At 48.1% G+C, this 21,352-nt stretch overlaps 2 protein-coding genes across 4 annotated transcripts in view; both read left to right on the forward strand.

The window, feature by feature from the left end:
* LOC119373656 (ribonuclease Oy) overlaps positions 1 to 21,352 on the forward strand; it is a 335,955-nt gene that overhangs the window by 61,326 nt on the left and 253,277 nt on the right. The window lies entirely within an intron of this gene.
* On the forward strand, positions 3,857 to 19,506 carry LOC119375539 (xaa-Arg dipeptidase). The gene is made up of 6 exons (XM_037645733.2): positions 3,857 to 4,307; positions 10,921 to 11,066; positions 12,283 to 12,432; positions 15,541 to 15,682; positions 17,587 to 17,829; positions 19,101 to 19,506. The coding sequence occupies exons 1-6, from the start codon at positions 4,076 to 4,078 to the stop codon at positions 19,385 to 19,387; spliced, it is 1,200 nt and encodes a 399-aa protein (XP_037501661.1). The 5' UTR covers positions 3,857 to 4,075; the 3' UTR covers positions 19,388 to 19,506.

Raw genomic sequence — 21,352 nt, forward strand, 5'->3', positions numbered from 1 at the left:
CGAGTCCTCTTGTCGGCGCAGAAATAGTGGGCAAGGAAAAGTGTAATATGCGTAGCAATTAGTGGGTGATGCAGATGCATGCTAGTATATGTTATTAACAGGAAGGTTGGCATTCGCTCGTTTTTACCACGGTGCAACAGGGAACTCCATAGCGATTTCTTAGAACCGAAGATTCCACGCATTGTGGGAATGGGTTCCATGCGAAGCAGTCAGCGAGTGGCTGTCTCTGCTGCATATTTTTTTTCGCGGGGAGGGGGGTGGGCTTTCAGTCCATTGTTATGAGGTCTACCATAACTAGCGTTATGAGGTCTACCCTATTAGCAATTGGTAGCCCCGTCGTGATGGTCTAGTGGTTATGGTGCTTGACTGCTGACCCTGGGGTCTCGCTATCGAATCCCAGCCGCGGCGGCCGCATTTTCGATGCAAGTGAAGATGTTAGACGCCCATGTACTTAGATTTCGATGCGCGCTAAAGAACACGAGATGGTCGAAGTTTCAGGAGCTCTCCACTACGGCGTCCGTCATAATCATATCGTGGTTTTGGGACGTAAAACCCCAACAATGATCATCAATTAGCAATCGGTAGCGCAAGGGCGTGTGATAAATAAACACGTGGCTATTGTGACATCTGTTTAACTTCCTGTTCGGAATACAATGCCATACTCTAAAATAGCCTTCCAGTCAATCTTTGTTTCGTTTGTTTTTAACTGGTGGCGTGCTGCTCATGCGCGAAGGAGAGAAGAAAGAGTGACAGGAAAGAGCGCAGACTTCTACCATAGGCTTGCGCACGGGGGGGGGGGGGGGCACAGGGGTGTGACCCCCTTCTCTTAGTCACCTAAGAGAAGGGGGCGCAACTTTGACTTAATACTTAGACTGAATAGGAAGGGGGGGGGGGAGGCGCTGCGATGAGCCTTCTCCCCCCCCACCCCCCGCCCTGAAGGGGAACTCTGAGCACGCCTATGCTTCCAATCATTTATTTCTTGAGAACAACAAGCCAATGTATATACTGTTTTACGAATGGGTTTTGGTGCCGCCATATTAGGCTATTCATTTTGCTGTTTTGTATTTTTAGCAGCTGAACGAAAAGTGCTACAGTAAACGCATACGAATGAAAACAGTTGGATTGGTGCGTTAGACGTTCTAGGACCTTGGTAATTTCCCGTCACCACATACAAAAAATAAGAAAACATTCATTTAACAACCCAAGATTGCGGTGCCCATGTGTCGAATGTAAAATCGTCTATAGGCATACACATCGCCTGCGCCGCCCGTGTGCGCAAGAAAACCCCATCCTCTGTGACAAACGGCGCGATCTGAAGATTATAAAACGACCTCAAGCCCACCCCCTCCCCCCAAACCACGAGAAAAAGAGCTGTCCTTGTAACAAAGGTATAAAACAACAACAAAGGTGAAAAAAGAGCGAACGGAGGTTTGTTTGTTTGTTTGTTTGTTTGTTTGTTTGTTTGTTTGTTTGTTTGTTTGCTTGTTTGTTTGTTTGTTTGTTTGTTTGTTTGTTTGTTTGCTTGTTTGTTTGTTTGTTTGCTTGTTTGTTTGTTTGCTTGTTTGTTTGTTTGTTTGTTTGTTTGTTTGTTTGTTTGTTTGTTTGTTTGTTTGTTTGTTTGTTTGTTTGTTTGTTTGTTTGTTTGTTTGTTTGTTTGTTTGTTTGTTTGTTTGTTTAAAGCTGCAGTACTGAGCTACACCGTCTCGCCTGGAGCTGGTGGTGAAAAGTGCTTGAGGTGCGCGGCACAGGTAAGCAAGTTAAGATAAGCGGTACAGACAAGCAAGCCAGACGATTGCATATCTGTCATATTCAAACAATGGACAGTGTTTTCTTCTGTTATTGTTCGTACCACGTGACGCGTTCGATAACATGCAAAGGCCAACAGATTTATCCTCGGGCTGCCCTCGACTGGTCAGAAGGAGTCGCTGACTGCCGCACAATAATGTTGTCGACACTGCGAGCTATTGTCGTGCTCTGACGTCAGCATAGGTCGCCATCATCGGCATAATCACGGGGAAACGCGATGGTCAACATCCTTAAACCTTTTTACACTCATTGCACGAACGCAATACATATACGGAGGCGTGCATCTTCGCTGAAGATATGAATGAATGAATGAATGAATGAATGAATGAATGAATGAATGAATGAATGAATGAATGAATGAATGAATGAGCTTTATTAAAAGCGCAGCAGTTTCCTCCGGGTGAGGCGGGGGGAAGAGGGCATTAACCCCTGCCCCGTCCCACCCTCCGTCGATGATGATGGCGTCAGGTGACGGCTCAAAGTCCTTGGACCCGGGCGGCACCTTCGGCTTGCCGGACGGAAGATATAGGGAAAATAATTTCGTGCTTACCACTGTTCTGTTGACAACGTCTCAGGTTTCGCAGAATGCCCGCATTTTAGTGTTCATATACTTTAATGTAACACTCGATCGGCACAGTTTCTCACATAGTTTTTGAGAAAAGAACGTGGACTTGCACTCGTTTAAGGAAAAACAATTATCTGCCTCCAAATACGGCCTTCGCACAGATTTTTTATCACCGCCTGCGCAATGCAACCGCTGAAAGAGGTTTGCCTGGTAAGCAAAAGCTGTAGGCAAATGCTTTTGTGCAGATGAGTGTGATTGCCTAATTGAATGACGGTGGTTGGCGCTGCTAAAGATGTGGACACTAGAAAGGCACGCTGAATAAACAGCGTCTAAATGTTCAGTGTGCCTTTAAATAAATAATGACACAAAGCTTTGAAGGCAAGATAACTTGTGAGGTTGATTTGTGTGGACACACACGAATCATCTACAAAATACCGCGCAACTACGCGCGAAACGGAGAACCTCGCGACATCGCGACATCCAACTTGGTGTGAAAGTAAATAAACAACCACCGATGTCACGAGTTCGTGTAGGCTGCCACGCTCCTTGCACGCGTGCTTCCCGCAGCTCTCAACGCAACGTCACGCCCGCGCGCGGAACGCGTGGTGAGTGCGTCACCGCTTTCTGTGCTTCCGTGACCAGTCGTGTTTACACAGTATCCACGCTGGGTCCCGTTTCTCCCGATGCTTTCTGAAACCGAATCTGCGACTGGGCGATATCGAAACGTCTTCAGATAACTGACCGTCATGTGCACAAGCAAACGAGGTTTCCAGCCGTGGTAATTAGGTGATCGTTAGCTACTTATTGTCACAGAAAACACTTACAGGGCCCCTTATACTTTCACCTAAAACTCCAAGGCGAACGACATCTTCTTTTTCTTCTCTGTCTGTACACTAATCCTCCTCGGCGTGCCCTCTTCACCTCCGAAAGCCTCTCCGAAAGCTTTCTGCACCTAACGTGGTTTTGCACTGCCTCCGGGATCGATCCACCTAAGGTCAAGCGACGACGTCGTGTTGTGACGTCATCATGTGACGTCATAATGATTTCACAAATTTTGGCGACCTGTCGCGTCATGGTGACGTCACGCGTTAACATCATCACGTGATGATTTTTTGCATCAATCGTGCTGACGCCGCCGATCAATTTTAGAGTTTGATGAGGCATCTAATGCTTTCGCCTTAAAAGAACAACACAACATGTAAATGCACCAACACGCCTACATTGTCACCCACGATGATTGCCTAGGGGAGTAAGAAAATGAGTGAGTACGCGTGCGCCTGTCATTTCCCATCCAACTGCTTTCGCTTCCTTCTTTCCTTCCTTCGTACTTTCAACTCTCTCTCTCTCTCTTTTCGCTTCGTTCAGAGCCTGCCTTCTTCGTGCCCGTCTGGCCGAGATAAGAGCGCGTGGCCGCCGAGATAACACCTGCAGACGGCTGAAAGACGAAGCCGCCCTCACCACGACCTTCGTCGCGATGTCGTCATGGTGCCGTTGCCGTCTCAGTATCTGATGCGATTAGAGGAACAAACAGCTGAAAATAAGAAGAACGCGATTATTGCCGCTTCCCTTGCCGCTAGCGGCGTGACGACGAAGCGGTAGGCAGCTGCGCCTGCTCGTAAAACAAGAACCGGTTTTCCAGTCGCTGCGCGCGTGTGTCCAAACCGCAACATTCGTTTTAGACGAGGTAGTCGTCCGGTTGAAATTATGTCAGCTGTGGATCTTCAACAGGCGGTGTATCGCGCGGTCGACGAGAACGCTGCGGATCTGCACAGCGTCAGTCGATTCTTGTGGGACAACCCGGAACTGGCGCTGCAGGAAGTGAAGTGTCACCAGTGGCTGACGGACTTCCTCGAAGCTCATGACTTCAAAGTGACGCGGCATTTCCTGTTGGACACTGCGTTCAAGGCCGAATTCGTCGCACCTGGAGGCTCTGATGGTACGTGAATCTTTTCTTTTCAGGTTGTCTACTAGCATCATAATGAGCCTACACTGCTAAAATCATGGTTAAAGGGAGACTAAAAAGACAAACGATTTCTCTCGTATTAGATATTAGGAAATTACTATTTCACGATACCGTAGACACCACGCTCGCTCTGAGAAGACGCCTGGTAAGCGAGAAGTCGCGTAGAAAGAAAATGTGGTGGCGACGCCACCTTGAAGCTCCCGCACCAGTAGCCTTGAAGCAGGGGCGTAGCCAGAAATTTTTTCGGGGGGGGGGGGGGGTTCAACCATACATTATGTATGTTCGTGCGTGCGTTTGTATGTGTGCTTGTATATATACGCAAGCAAAATTGAAAAATTTCGGGGGGGAGTTGAACCCCCCCCCAACCCCCCCCCTGGCTACGCCCCTGCCTTGAAGTCATTTTTGTCGGCGTTCACTAGTGCCCACTTAGTTCCTAATAGGTAAAAATGTAGTGCATTGTCTTCTGAAGGGGGTGGAGTCACTGGGGCAAACCTACGAAAAAAACGCTGAAATCCGTGACGTCACCATCAGAGATTTCGCTGGAAAATTTTAAAAAGATTTAAAAGTGACGTCCCATCGTGGGAGACCTGAGCCCGGATCGCCAGAAACCCTGTAGGACAATGTAGTAAAGTTACAACCATCCAACATTGCTATTGACATCTCTTAATTAAGCTTTGGTCGAGAAATTAGTGACGCTCTATTTTTCATAGTATCAATTATCATTCTAAACTAATTCATTGTTTTAGTTTGGGGTCCCTTAAGAAACCTATAGACTGTGAATTCGCATTCTAGTTACTGAGTGCAAATTTATTGCGCTTCAAGTTCGGCGCGATCTCAGTACCTAACTTACGTGAACATAACTTTCAAGCCAATAAGCGTTACTCATTACAGCTAATTCCTTTATGTAGTGCAGCATGACATGATCATTTTAACACGCTTAATTAACAACCATCTATGCTGTTCTTTTCCCTATATGATGATGCATCTTTGATGAAAAATGTATGTCCGAATATGAAAACGACTGTATTGAATAATACACTTAGAACTGGGCACATGAGCGGCACATCTTGCAGTATACTGTTTCATGCTTGCCGCCATGGTGGCTCAGTGGTTGCGGTGTTTGGCTGCCGACCCGAAAGACGCAGATTCGATCCCGGCTGCGGCGGTCGCATTTCAACGGAGGCGAAAGGCTAGCGGCCTGTGTGCATATATTTAGGTGCACGTTCAAGAACCCCGAGTGGTCGAAATCCGCCTGAGCCGTCCACTACGGCGTGCCTCATATTCATATCGTTGTTCTGGCAAGTAAAACCCTAGAAATATGTCATAGTAGGTCGTGAGAATTCGCAGGATTAGGTACGTAATCCGCGTATCACTGTTGAGTGGCGACAATGCGACGAAGTAATATTTTGCGCAAACACACTATCAGAGTGGCAACACTTTTCGTGAAGGCTCTCGCCCAGGTTAGCGCCACGCACGTATTCGAACAGAGTAGGCATCACAGCGGGCAACCTGTTACGTTTCCGGTGCAAGAGAAATCAGCATAAAACCCAGCAAAAGATTCTTACAACGCCATAACAACTAAAGGCATGTAGAAATAAGCGTCAATGAAGATGGTCGCAACATTTCTTTACGGGTGTTGAATTGAAGATTTCTCCTGAATTCTCACAGGAGCGGGAGCAGAGGCTAAGGGCGATGCGGCCTGACAAGAAGCCTCTGCTCGTAATTATAGTTTCGCACGCAGGCCGCCGAACGTCACAATATCGTGATGTATAACGAGTATACTTTCTGATATTACGCAATTGCGCCCAACGAAAATTTGCATAGTCTTTTTATGCAATGGGAAATAAAACATAAAACATGTTCATCACATAACTCTACTTAATAAGTAAGATGCTAGAAATCAAACACATAAACTTTATTAAACATACTCAATATCACCTTGTGTCAAGATGGACTTGACAATTAAGTTAGAATGTATGTCATTGGAATCTATGAGACTGGGTAAACGAATGAACAATGTAGGTGTTTGGTATACGACATGCAAGCGCGTATTCCCGTGGTTGAAAACATAGTGCTTATATTACTGGTTTCATTTGCAGTAACGCACATTGTCGCGACACTTGAGAACAACATTCAGTTCATGTGGACCGTGCCGTACAACCAGAAGCTGCCAAAAGACACACGTGTTTCAGCAAACAATGTCATTAGCGCTATCGGGTGGCCTTTTACACAACAGGGTTACACAAACAGCCGTAACAATGAGCAAACAATGCCAACTTAACCTGGAAACACGTTCACCCAGCGTACAAAAGGACTGGATCACGGGTCCGCAGCTGGAACTATTTGCACAACTTATACGTGTGTGTGCGTAAGATAACCACGGTTCACAGGAAGCCTGAAAGGTCGTTCAGTTCAAACTCAACCTTGGTGACGTCACGGGGCAGGTGTGAGTGTGTAGCCTCAAGGTCTGTAGGTGCTCGTGTAAACAGGATCTTCAACAACCGTTTAAAAACTACCCGCAGCGTTAATGCATTGGATATGACAGTGCGTGAGATAACAAAAAATCAAGCTCAGCACACCGTGCGTCCCCATACTATAGTGGCAAACATTGTGAAACTAGATGAAGTAAAAGCAAATAAAGAAACGCAGTACCTCTGTGACCGTGGCATTCCCTAGCGGGGGAGAAGGCCACGCGCGTGATTTGCCGCCGTCAATGTCGCGTTCCAACGAGAACGGAATGTGAGAAAGAACGTTGTTGGAATTTGTTGTCGGCTGAAAACCCACACTGCGATTGAAAACTTTCTGGGTTCCCTACGACGCCATTCTAATAATAATACCTATTGGGTTTTGGCGTCCCAAAACCATGGTATGATCACGGCCGCGGTAAGATTATGAGAGACGCCGTAGAGGAGGGCTTCGGAAATTTCGACCACCCGGGGTTCTTTATCGTGGGTCCCAAAACCACGATATGATTATGAGAGACGCCGTAGTGGAGGGCTCCGGAACTTTCGACCACCTGGGGTTCTTTAACGTGCACCTAAAGCTAAGTACACGGGCCTCAAACATTTTCGCCTCCATCGAAAATGCAGCCGCCGCGGCCGGGATTCGATCCCGCGACCTTCGGGTCAGCAGTCGAGCGCCATAACCACTAGACCACCGTGGCGGGGCAATGTCCTTACTGGATTGCAGTCACTGATAACTCGTATGTGAAGATACGAGATCAAAATGCGTATCGTAGACCACCGATTATGCGAAATACTGGCGTGTGTTGACATCCTCATCGCAAAAGCTAATTATACGCTAATGGACTCATGAGTCGACTCACTCAGACTCAGATCGAGCCATGAGTCTGAGTCTGAGTGAGTCCGAGTGAGTAATATTTAGGTGAGTCTGAGTCCGAGTGAGTCCGGTTGATGAAAATTTTGGTGAGTCTGAGTCCGAGTGAGCCCTATAAGGACAAAATATATTCCATGAGTGAGTCTGAGTGAGCACCACATTTTTTGCCGACCTATGGTTGCAGTAGAGATTTGTTTCGAAAGAAAAACCATCAAAGCAGGCTGAATACAGCAAAAAAGCAAATCGGTATGAAAACTCATCTGTATATGATGAAGTCCTAAGATGCATATTAATGCAATATAAAGAAGTTAAATCGGGATGATGCATAAGCATCTGTTCAAATCTTCAATGGCTTGCGATGAAAAACAAGTTATTGTCGAAATTTCCTCCCGTCACAGCTCATATTTGGACCAGTTGGTTGGTGACAATTAAAGAAATTTATCGGATATACTTTCGCACGTGCAGCGTTGTCTTCTTAAACCAGTCTCCCATCCCAAGCCGAAGGACCGAGTCACTACCCGAGTATATTAAAACGATACAATTGATACACTGCTTACATGTACAATATGAGCGATAGCGATATTAAGAGTGATCCCCAAGATTTCTTTTTGCATGTTAGTTATCGGCAATCACGTTTTTCTTTTTTTTTTTTTTGACACGCGCTTGTTCGGCTTCTTGCACGGGTTACAAACACTGAGCGAGCGCCGAATGAACTGCAGTCACTGGAGATTAGATATGGCATCGACAGGTCAGGTTCTTGCGAGGCCATCTGCGACAAACGTCAATCTTTGAAACAATCAGCTCAACTTGTACGCGCTGTGAGTGCATCCAGATGAGGAGGATGTTGTAGGTTGCAGGCGGATATAGCCTAGTGAGATATGCAGGCAACTGCCCCGTCCGGTTTCCTCCTTTCAGGTTATGTTGAAAACGTGATCGCTTCTTTTTTTCTAAAGCGAAGCGCGGGCTGGCTACTAAGAAGGCGCGCGCAGCGCCACGCGACAATGCACATGCCGGTGGCCCATGAGTTGTTCCGCGTGCGGTGCTGTGTCGACCGCCCATATCACCACACCGCACTTATAAGTGTCACTCATCACCAGTGACGTGTGCTTGTAACATTTAAAAACTTCAAGAATAGTCGCCATAGGCGTGCGCAGGGTTCCCCATCTTGGGGGGGGGGGGGGGGGGGGAAGGGGGGCGATGGTTTCTCGCAGGCCCCCCACCTTCTTACTAAGTCAATGTACGAGGCAAATTTTGCGCCCCCCCCCCCCAGTTAGGTGACTATGGGGGTCAATGTATGGGGCATATTTTTGCGCCCCCCTCTTAGGTGACTAGGGCATTGGGGGCGGCTGCCCCCCGTGCGTACGCCTATGGTAGTCGCGACACCTCCTTTCTCAATGTTTAGTGTCCACACGAAAACACCTTGTGGCGAGCCTAAACATTGGAATGCTTCACAGTAACATTCTCTATGTTTATCAAGTTCAATGAACCTCAGCAAATATTGTTCAGTATCACGAGTACAGGTCACAAGTACAGGCCTTACAAGTACGATACAATGGCGACTGATCTCGTGGAGGCAAAGCCTCTGCAGGCACACCAGCGTGTACTCTCTGAATGACAATATGTCGTGTAAAGCGGTAATACTTTCTTCCTCTCAACAACGCGATATATCATCATGAAAAAAACGCTGGAAGCGCATGCGTGAGCTACTACCTTCGGTTATCTTACGTAAAGTTGTGAAATGCATGAAGGTTTATCTCTCACGTGGACCTCCGCGTGTGGGGGATTGACAGGTGGTGCTACCATACCTGCGCATGCGCAGATCAGCTTGTGTGTGTACCTTCTTTTCCGCCGCAGTGCGCGCTTTTAGTTGATAGTCGGCGTTTGTGTTGTCTTGTTTCCTTATCTTGTGTCCGTGTTTGCACGCCTTACCTTCTTTTACGATGAACCCCTACCAAATAGCTATACTTTCTGCACTTCTAATGCAATGTTCAATCCAATCTTCGTAATGCACCGTGCGAAGAAAAAGATAGTATGTGTTACCCTTTTCGGTGAGTCCTGACTTGCTACGTAGATGACTCCCTTTAAACTGGCACGTGAACAACCCGCCACGGTGGTCTCGACTGCCGACCCGGAGGTCGCGGCATCGAATCCCGACCGCGGCGGCCGCATTTTTCGATGGAGGCGAAAATGCTTGAGATCCGTATACTTAGATTTAGGTGTACATTAATGACCACCAGGTGGTCGAAATTTCCGGAGCCTTCCTCACAACGGCGTCGCTCGTAATCATGTAGTGGCTTTGGGACATAAAACCCCAACAATTATTAAAGAGGCACGTGAACTCTATTTTGGGTCCCACTACTCTCTGACGAGAGTGTAACGGTCTCCTAAGAGAATCACGTACGCGGCAAGTCAGGACTTCCAAAAAGGAGTGAAATATGTCTCTCTTTTTTTTTGCTTTTGTTTTGTTAGAGTGTAGCACTATCCTATTGGCCTATGACCTAAAGTCGGTTTCAGCTTATGCGTTAATTAAAGCGCCATCCTCAACCATTACTCTCCCACCCCGAGAGAATTTGCATACGCAATCCATACATTCACATTTGCTCATTCCCGGGACGTCAAGCACTTTAAGCGTTTCATATGCTTGGTGTTTGTCCGCCGTGGTGGTATAGCGGTTACGGTGCTCGGCTGCTGACCCGAAGTTCGCGGGTTCGATCCCGGCCGTGGCGGTCGCATTTCGATGGAGGCGAAATGGTAGAGGCCCGTGTACTTAGATTTAGGTGCACGTTAAAGAACACCAGATGGTCGAAATTTCCGGAGCCCTCCACTACGGCGTCTCTCATAATCATATCGTGGTTTTGGAACGTAAATCCCCAGATGTCATGTGTGTATGCTTGGTGTTCCCATTCAGACACATGCTCGTGTTACTGGCCTGAAGTCGAAAAGCTGAACGGCCTGACAAATTTCATCCAAGATTCTGACATCACTGCAAAACCAAAGGTCATATTTTAAGTAGGAACGACGGACCTTTAGTTCTCGATGTCAGTGGTATTTACGTTAGAGCAGATAATGCACTTACGGTTAGAAAGGAAACGAGCTTGCGCTACTCTCTCGCGCGAGTGATTGACTAGATCGCCGCGGCTTTGCGGGATGTGCTTGTATTTATTCCTAGGTTTTAACGGACTCTTGGGTTGTAACTGCATGCTTGTCGCAGCAAGTGTCTTCCAACGAGCGACTGACCCTCGTGATGCAGGTCCTACGGTCGCCTTCCTCGCCGAGTACGATGCCCTGCCAGACGTGGGACACGCGTGCGGTCACAATCTTATCGCCGAGAATGCCGTTGGAGCGGCCATTGCGGTCAGAGATGCCATGAAGACGTTTAAGAGCGTGCGCGGAAAGGTAATCTTTACAATCGTTTTACTTTTTTTTCCGTACTGCATAGTGAGGAGGTTTTTGCGAGATTGCTCCTCCAAAGCTGCCCTGACATGGTAGTAAAGCGTTGCTCGTTTCGACAGGTCGCGCATGGGAAGCGTCTTCGCAAAATAAATAGTATCGAGAGACAAGAGTTGCCTGTGTTACAGCGCTTCCATTTGAACACCGGTTTTCTGTTTTATACTTCGAAGTCCAATTGAATCGGTGTCAATTGTTACAGCTTTTTCCCATCTTACCGTAAAAAAGAAAGGCTTATTTTTTAAAGCTGGTTTCGATTTTGTTGCCCCTGCTATACATAACATTTTACTTTTTTGTCTTTTAAGAGCGCTAAAGAAAGGACACGTGGAAACTGAAGTTTAACGTGGCATTGGAGGGAGTTTGCTTTTGTGATGTCATTGGTTATGTTGTGGCCGGCACGTGTAGGAAAAAAGCAGATGTTAGAGACATCTTCGAAAAGTGAGGACAGCTACTGTTATTAAGTGCCATGCGACGTTTCTTCTTTTTCGAAAGCCGCCCTTAGGCACAGTACCACGTGGTGTCAGAAATACACATGCAAGTTTGCCTCGCGCATGAGGTTAGCAGTGAGTGGTTAAGCGGTCCATGAATCCAGCGATCAAGGTTGGGTGGTCGGCCAGGCCTGAGGCTTGTTGCACGGAGGTGGCGAAGTCTGCTTAAATGCAGGCCTCTGCAAGTCCACAGCAAGTGTGTCGCAATCACATTGCTCTTGCGAAAATTGTACACCATGCATAGTCCATACCATTGACACGAGCTTGAAAGGCCGTGATGTGTTCGTCTTACCAGAAGATTGTCGTAATAGTAGTGATCAAGAAAACTCCCGATGTTGACTGATCCAGAAGGGAACCAAATGTTTACGACGAAAAGCAAAGGAGGAGAGTCTGGGATCAATCCAGTTGATTGAAAAGAAAAAGGTGGCTGTCGCATTCGAGTCGTCTTAGGCAAAGGCATAAGGAGCCGTGTCGCTTTTTGCTGAAGCCGACTGCTTGCTGCATACCAATTTAAGACCACGTCACGTGCTGACCGACATGCGTGTATTCTTGTTCACATACATGGAAATGTTTCAAGCGCCATTTATCTTAACGCACGGCGCTAAAGATCAAGGGTGGGGGTCAGTTTCTAATATGCAGTGCAGTGCATTAGTAAACCACGGTGTCTTGTGCCGCAGATTGTCGTTCTCGGTACACCCGCCGAAGAAAGCTGCGGCGGAAAGCAGCTCCTTGTCGAAAAGGGAGCTCTCGAAGGCATCGACGCCGCCATCATGTGCCACCCTGGACGGAGAGACGTACTGAGGTTGGCCTTCACCGCAACGCAGCAGGTAACACGCTAGCAAGAGTGTGAAGGTGGGCTTGTTAGTGATGCTTAACAGTTCACGTAGCGCGAAAATTTGTCACAGTACACGAGAAGGGGACGAAGACGAGCACTACTTTCAGCAACATTTATTTCGGATAGCCTACAGATATGTACTCTATAAATGCGGAGCCCCGCCACGGTGGTCTAGTAGTCATGGTGCTCGACTACTGACCCGAAGGTCGCGGAATCGGACCCCGGCCGCGGCGGCTGCATTTTCGATGGAGGCGGAAATGTTTGAGGCCCGTGTACTTAGATTTAGGTGCACGTTAAAGAACCCCAGGTGGTCGAAATTTCCTTAGCCCTCCACTACGGCGTCTCTCATAATCATATCGTGGTTTTGGGGAGTTAAACCCCAGATATTATTTTTATCTATAAATGCGGAGGAAAAAAAACATTCATAAGCAAGCAACTGCCATGCGAGAACATTTTGGCAATCTCAGGAAGCGTATATCTTTTTCAGACAGCCTAAGGGAGCGGTCGTTCCTTCTCATGCTCTGTGTCAAATATTTGTGCTACGTGAACAGTTGGGTAATAAGCGTCGGTCTTATTGCCTTTGTACTTTCGCTTGGCGCTTACGCCAGACTCGCAGGGTGGTATGTGAGGAAACCGCATACTGGTGTTTGGCAGCTATAGCACCATCAAACACAAAGAAGGACGCATAAAACGAACGCAAAAGTATACTGAGGACGAGCGCGAACTAACAACTGCCACAGTTGTTACATTTTTATGTTTAAGCAGCGTGCTCCTTTCGCGAACGCGGCCGCTGCAGCGAGCGAAGTGACCTTGGTGTGCTCTGTAACTTCAACGCAACCTTTGCGCTGAACGCACAAGACGTACAAACCGCCCCCATCGCGCGCGCTCGGGTGACCACGCCCTCTAGGGCAAAGTCCTGGTGTATTATACAGGTAGGAGGCGCGCGCTCATCGCAACGAGCGGGGGCGACGACCTTTAAAGCGCGCCTTTCTCGCACTTCGCGCCATCTCGCTGGTGATAACGAGAACACGCTTAAGTGCCACCTAGCTCTGAGTAGCACCAGCGGTAAATGGTATATATAAATATCTCGCCGTTAGTGTGCTGAAGAACGTATGCTCGGTGGCCGAGTCGCTTAGCGCCGCGCGCTGTGGAGCGAGGGCCTAGTTATTTCTGTCTCAACTGTTAGTGCATATTTTATAACGTCATATGGGTGACGGAAATACGTCATGAGGTCTTGGTGGACCCCGGCATGAAACACTTTCGTGTTTTAAAAAAAATTGACCGTCATTTTACAGGACGGCCTAGCCGAACAAACGCGATCTCCGCTACTTATCACCTCTTCGCAGAAGGTGCGGACATGCACTTATTTGGAAAACGTACGCAAATAACCGTTGTCCTTGGAGAGCAATAAACCTAAAAGGTTTTATTGTCTTCACCTTTAACACTATACACACTAAAGGACGTTTTGTGCGTCTCCAGGTTCGTCTTATCTTTTCAGCGAAAACTGTTATCAATTTTGCATACATTTGTTTGACGCAGCACTAGGCCCGTTCATTTCCACGCAGGCGTGCCATGCCGCTCTGAAACCCCGACATCATTCTACACTGGAAAGCATTTAAAACACTGTGTTGAAGAAATGTGCACAACACAAATGGCTGTCGTTGCTGAGAATCGAGGAATGCCTCAACAGGTCCACTGTGCCTAAAAGTTCAGATTAGAAATGCACCGCATGATAGCTATTTGCACTCCCCTGAGTAAATATACGTGCACAACGTCGAAGCCGTCCGCGGTCCTCCTTCAATGAAACCAGGAGGCGATGGCTTCTTCAGGACCTCAATAAAGTTAACTACCTTCCTACCACGAAGTCCGCAAAAAAGGTGATCTGCTTATCCGGCTATGAATGTACACTGACATTGACGACTCACCCGCCAAGGTTGTCTAGTGGTTATGGTGCTTGACTGCTGACCAGAATGTCGTGGGATCGATTCCCGGCCGCGGCGGCCGCATTTCGATGGAGGCAAAATGCTAGAGGCCCGCGTACTTAGATTTAAGTGCACGTTAAAGAACCCCAGGTGGTCGAAATTTCTGAAGTCGTCCACTGCGGAGTCTCTCATGATCATATCGTTGTTTTCGGACTTAGAAATCAAACAATTATTATATTAGAAATTGACGCCTGCACTGACTCGTGAATATCACCTCTACATGTTAATTAGTAAAAGTAATCAACTCAACTTCTTTTTTTTTTTTGCAAGACTGAATTCTGTATACTTTTACAGACAGTCACATAAATGACTCATGTCTTAACAAAAGAACAGTATTTTTTGATGGGCTCGTTTCTTTGCTAAGACACAACCAAATCAATCCAGCAGACAATTAAGCAAAGGAAGACATAGGGTACATTATTTGCTATTTTTAACTGTAGTGTAGTAATTACGACATAGATTCAAATTGGTTAAAGTGGAAGAAAAAGCACCTTTTCTGTCGGTGGTATTCGAACCCACAACCTTCGAAAAACGCGACACGAGGCACAAGTTGGGGGGATGATGAAAGAGATGAGAAGTCGGCGAAGAAATGTAGGCAAAGCCCACGTTTCAACATTGGCGGACTTCGAACCGTGGACTCGAATTTCTTCGGACAGGGGATTCGAATTCGCGACCAACGCCGTTCCGGGGCGGTCGCTCTGTACTATACGACCTAACCAGAATGCTAGGAGATAGCACTCCGATGGCCAGTCAATCGACAGCTCTGCTTGTCCCGGGTTTAAATCTTGGAGCAGGAATTCTCTATACCGTTGAAAGTCCGTCATTGTCTTTTGCATTCATTATGTGTTTATACATACAGTTCGATAGTTCATTTCCTTGTTGAACTCACCCGGTACTTAACCTTACTTTTTTTTGTTGTTGTTTTTTTTGCGTTGTTCGTGTGGGCAGTTTGCCTTGTCATTCTGCTACCTCAGCTGTTTAGCTTAATGCTTAAAACGCCTTCATTTTTTAACATCACACGAACACGGTTTACGTATTTACACCCTCTAGAGCTGCACCGAGATCATCCGATAACCTGACGTAGTAATTACTGACAGCATCTTCGATTCTTAACGCAGATGGTGATCCGCTTCAAGGGCAAAGCGGCTCACGCGGCAGCATCTCCGTGGGAAGGCCTGAATGCCCTAGACGCTGCCGTTGCCTCCTACCTCAACATTGGTCTTCTTCGCCAACAGATCAAGCCTACATCAAAGATTCAAGGCACGCATTCGAACTGTCACGCATTCTTTCGTTGTCCAGCTGGCAAAAAAGTGTCCACAGCAGTCAACGGCATCCTGATTCTAGCTCTAAAAAAGACGAACACTTGAGAGACGACAGGACAAGCGCTTGTCCTGTCGTGACTCATGTGTTAGTCTTTTTTAGCACTAAAAATAAGATGTCATCAATTGTTCACCAACTGGCCAAGTAACAAGTTATTCCGAAGCATGTTCCACACTCGCCGTCATAGCTACGAGTGTCGTTGGCACAGACTTCCAGGATTACACGCACAGAAACACCCAATAAGGTGGACGGGGCAGCAACCGCCATCGTAGCTCAATTGGTATAGAGCATCGCACGCGTTATCCGAAGGCTGTGCGTTCGGTACCTACCCTCAGCAAGTTGGGTTTTGGCCCACTTTAATTTCATTCCATTCACGCCATAATTACTAAGCTACACTTGAAAACTACAAATGATATCTCCTATGCTTTCCATGGCATGACTGTCTGACGACTTCTTTCGGTCATATCTAACAAAGGAACGTCTAACATTCAGCTATATCTAACAAAGAAATTGATCCATTCCTGTTCTTTCGTTCTTGTCCCTGTTTTACCACTAACCGTGCATGGGCTACCCACTGAACGCTCGTGATGACTTAGCGGCAACTAAAGTGTCGCGCTGCTAAGCACGTGGATGAAAGTGCAGATGGTTGGTCCTGTTGATTGTACCATAGTCCCTCTGATTGTACCTACTTGAAGGAGCAGCACAAAAACAAAAAAAAAACATTTCAACAGAAGACGACAGCCGCATTGCTGTGTGCATCTTCTTCTGTTGTCCTGTTGTTTTTTGCGCTGCTCTTTGAAGTAGGTGTATGAACGGTACAATTCCTGGCATGTAGGAAGGAAACAGTTAGGAGGGAGCGTTGCGCAATGTAGTAGAAAGAAAGAAAGAAAGAAAGAAAGAAAGAAAGAAAGAAAGAAAGAAAGAAAGAAAGAAAGAAAGAAAGAAAGAAAGAAAGAAAGAAAGAAAGAAAGAAAGAAAGAAAGAAAGAAAGAAAGAAAGAATTACACCATCTCCCGCTAAAGGGGACCATGAGGCGATGCGAAGCCGGAGCACTTGCACGATCGCGTTCCGTTGGCGTTCGTTGGGCATGCTACCGACCTCGCGTCGTGGAACGCGAAGAGGGACGCTACGCGCGTCGTATCTTCCATCTAGCCTGGCCGTTAATTCTCACAGCGCGAGCGGGGAACGCGGTCGACAGGCGGGCGAGAGGGGGCAGCGTAGGAGAGGAGAGAGAAGGGGAGGGGACGCGCATGCGCTCGAGCTCATCGCGGCGTTGCGCAGGAGAGAATTTCGGCATGTCTAGCCCGCGTTTCAGAGGGAGAGTGGAAAGGGGGAGAGTGGAAGTGGAGAGGGGTTTGGGAGAGGGAAAGTGGAGAGGGCGAAGGGAGAGGGTGAGTGGAGAGGGGTATGGGAGAGGGGAGATGGGAAGGGGAGAGGGTGAGCGGAGAGGGAGAGGGGTAGAGGACATGGGGAATTGTGGAGTGGAGAGGAGGTGTGTGGAGAGGGTATGCGCACGCGCAGTGAGGGTGGTCACGCCGCACACCACCACCGGATTGAGCTCCGCCTTAAGATACTTCGCATCTAAAAGAAAGAAAGAAAGACAAAAGGCGGCGCGCTGTTTGCGTGCTTGTATTTGTTTGACCTCACCACGTCTCTCCATGGTATAACGGCGTAAATTTAGGCACACATTAAACCCCGGGTGATCAAAATTAATCCGCAGTCCCGCACTACGGCGTGTGTGATAATCAGATCCTGGTTCTGGCGCGCCTAACCTGAACAATGATCAATTATTACCTTTTTGACGATGAAGTCAAACTCATTCGCTACCACCTTCCTTCTGACAGGCATCATCGTGCACGCCGGTACGTACCCCAACATCATACCCGAGGAGAGCGAGCTCAAGTACCACGTGAGGGCTCCCACCACGGAAGAGCTGGTCGATCTGGTGCGCAGAGTAGAGAACTGCTTCCACGGTGCGGCTCAGGCCACGGGCTGTTCCGTGGAGATCGAGAGGGGAACCATCTACAAGCACGTCATACAGAACGCAGCCATTGCGAGGGCTTACAGGAAGCACGCACAGGCCTTGGGTGAGTTACGTTCCATGTTCCTATAGCCATGGAAAGAAAAATTATAGGTGTGACTTTAATGGGGAAAAAAGAGAGCAGAGTGAGTTAAGGACCAAAGGAGTGTTAAGGGCATGATATTCAAGAAGAAGAAATGGGCAGGGCATCTAGCGTGAAGACAAGATAACCGCAGGTATTGAAGACTAGCAGACTGGATTCCAAGAGAAGGCAAGCGTGCGAGGGGGAGGCAGAAAGTTAGGTGGGCAGATGAAATTAAGAAGTTTGCGGGAATAACGTGGCCGCATCAAGTACGGTGCCGGGTTAATTAGCGAAACACTGGAGAGGCTTTTGCCCTGCTGTGGGCGTAGTCAAGCTGATGATGATGATGATGATGATGATGATGAGCAGAATGTTTGTTTTTCTTTCCGTCCGTCTTCCTACTCTCGTTCTGTCTGTCCGTCCAATCGTAAGCCTGCGCATCTGTATATCCGCTGCCGCTATGTCGTGTGGTCTGTCGTTCCGTAGCAGTGTCTGCCTCGTTTTATGCCTGTACACGCGCTCCTCATCCTATTGTCCGTATACCTGTGCATAGGCGTTGACAAGGCTCTCCATTAGGGGGGAAGTGGGGGCAAGTTTCGCAGCAGCACGCCCCTCCTCCCCCCCTCCCCTACACGCATTGGTCGAGTCCGAAAGAAAAGAAGCTTCGACATGGATGCAAAAGTGAGTACTTCTTGTGCTGGGTACTACGAGGACGAAAAACAGATGATGGATGGTGTGTCGTCTGCTTTGCGTCCTCGTAGCACCCATCGCAAGAAGTAACCACGAACAGCCACCAACCAGCCCAATTCATCGCTCTCTTAAGCAATAACGACAATAAAGCGGTGACGTGCCTTTCGTTCGTGGCTTTCCTGGGGTAAAGGTTGGAAGTGAACAGTTCTTATAATGCAACATCAAGCGTTCTCAACCGCCACTACCGTCGAAAAAACTTGCTTGGCCATGTAACTCTGCACTTGAAGCAATGATGGTCGAAACTGCGATAATGCAGTGGCGCAATTTCCGTCCGCCCCGTCTAGTGGCGAGTCGTCTTCTGTCGAGAGCATTGCTCTGGCAAGTGTGCGGACATAGCATTGCTCTCGACAGCAGATGGCTCGCCACTAGACGGCGCAGACAGCCATTTCGCTGTCGTGGCCCGTATTTTTTTTTTTTTTTTGCATCATACTGTGCAATTCCTCTTGTTGTTCTTGTTTTCTGACAGACAATACCCATACATTTACATTTACCACACCCAAACGCAGGCTTCGAGTTCCAGGACGCTGACATGGCCGAGCAGCCGCCCACAGGGGCGTCCACTGACTGCGGCAACGTGTCGCATTGCATACCAACCGCGCACCCTGTCTACTCGCTGGGCAGCGGGGCCCGCAACCACACGCGCGAGTTTGCCGAGGACGCCAACTCCGAGGAGGCCCAGGAACCTACACTCAGGGTATCCAAGGCCTTGGCCCTCGCAGCTCTTGACCTGCTCACCGACCCGCAACTGATGGACGAGGCGCGCAAGGAGTTCGCGGCGCACGGTCGAACATAATAAGATATCATCCCCGGTGGTTTCAAACATGGAGCACAGACTCGCTCCTGTTCTCTTAGAAGTGGGCTAGACAATATTTTGTTTTCACTCTCAAAAGACCCTGTTCGTTTTCGTGGTTGTTACGTGACATGTACATTAAAGTCTCGTGGAATTTTATTACGATAGCAATTACATGAACACTTGAGGCGCATTTTTTCCGTTGCCGTCATGTTCCATATAATGTCCAAATCGACAGCACCTCCCCGCTCATCGTATATTCTACGTGCGAGTGAAAGCTTGTGAAGGCTACAGACGGGCGCGGCTCAAGCATGGACGAAATGCGCCTGCCGGCTCCGCCGGGCGAAGGGGCATGAAGGGGCAGCGGTGAGGGGGAGGGGGTGGACATTGCATCGTTCGAGCACCAACTGAGAACTTTTCTTCGAAAGGGCGCTGTTGTGCGCGAACTCTCGACAGAGATTAGTAGAAGACGACTCGCAGCTTTGGAGCTGCTGTGGTCTCACAACATACTTGACGTTTCCACGACAACAGACAGCATGAAAACCGCTTCGCCCACTGGAGCGGTCATATTACCTTAAACCAGCGTTTTGTAGAGTTACGCCAGATCGGATCCTAAAGGAGGTAGTTTCTAGCCTTACTTTTTATAACATGCCAATTTGTTGCTGTCGTATTCATTGCTTCGCTCCTGCGGCGAACTGCGACTTCTTTTATTCGATGATGAAATCAGCGTTCCGAAGAAAGCTACAGACTGGATGAATTCAGTGTGTTTACTTGTATGACAAATCATTCTTTTTGTCACGCTCATGGTTCCCCATCAGGGGGGGGGGGCAAAGTTTCATCTCAGCCTCCCCCCCCCCCCCGGTGTTGATTGCGTCCAAAAGACAACATGCTTAGCAATGAATGAAAGAATGAAAATGAAGTGATGATGCGCTTCTCACAATGGCCTGCCTTTGGCCCTTGGCTTCCTGGGAGTAAAGATGAGAAGTCAAGAGCCTTGCAATGCAACATCAGGGGCCTCGGCCACCATTATCGTCGTCAAAAACCTGCCTGGCCATAACCCTGCTTCTTAAACATTGACAGGGCTGGTCTAACTTAGCAAAACTATCAGGCAGATTTCGCCCCCCCCCCCGCCCCTGCGCCCTTCGTGCGTGGGCCCAGGGTTACGCTTTTTCGTGGCTTTGGCAATCAGTTCTGCACGAGCCTGCAATGTGGAAAAAAACGATCAAGAAAATTGTCATTCGCCCCACTGTAGAACGAAGATGAAGAGAGTTTCAAACTGACACATGATCTCTCGTATACGAAGCTTTATGCTAATTCACTGAAAGACCATTCTTTTTTACTCATACTCGTTTATATACGCGTCGCATGCGACGCTCTGGGCATCGTGAGTGTGCGCGACGATAGTGTCGCCTACGACTGAGTGACTGCAACTGAGCTCCGCTGAGTCACTTTAGAGAGCCTAGATTATACTTGTACGTATATTCCTGTTACTGTAGTCAAACATGGAGCCTCGCAAAATGAAAGCCTCTGACGTACCACACGATACCTCCGTGAGGGTCAGACCTCCCTGGTGGTTTAAGCCGCCGAGAGGAGGTTACGTTGCGGATGCTTCATGTCGGGGTTGCTTACCCCACCTGTGACCACTCTCTGGGCGCAACATTACCGCGACCCATATGGTGCATCGTACCCATTTCGCGACACGCCGATCCGCGATGCGACTGCGACGCACTTGCTGTGGACGTGTACAGGCCTACATTAAGCCGTCTTAGCCAACTCCGTGCAACAGGCATCGAGCCTTGCCGACCACCCGACCTCGACCACTGGATTCACGGACCGTTCCATCGTTGACTTCATACATGAAGCAAATTCGCATGTGTATTTTTGATACCGCGAATTAGTATGCCTAAGGGCAGGCTTTCGAAGTAAAAAAAAAGTAATGTGTCAAGTGAAGAGGGCAGGGGAGGAATT

The sequence above is a fragment of the Rhipicephalus sanguineus genome, chromosome 11 (genome assembly GCF_013339695.2).
Source record: "Rhipicephalus sanguineus isolate Rsan-2018 chromosome 11, BIME_Rsan_1.4, whole genome shotgun sequence".
Lineage (NCBI taxonomy): Eukaryota > Metazoa > Arthropoda > Arachnida > Ixodida > Ixodidae > Rhipicephalus > Rhipicephalus sanguineus.

What these genes read in the sequence shown, in the direction of transcription:
- LOC119375539 (XM_037645733.2), top strand. Translation starts at nt 4,076, where the DNA reads ATGTCAGCTGTGGATCTTCAACAGGCGGTGTATCGCGCGGTCGACGAG. An exon ending in CCTTCACCGCAACGCAGCAG is followed by an intron (nt 12,433 to 15,540) that starts GTAACACGCTAG and finishes TTCTTAACGCAG; the next exon opens with ATGGTGATCCGCTTCAAGGG. An exon ending in GAAGCACGCACAGGCCTTGG is followed by an intron (nt 17,830 to 19,100) that starts GTGAGTTACGTT and finishes ACCCAAACGCAG; the next exon opens with GCTTCGAGTTCCAGGACGCT.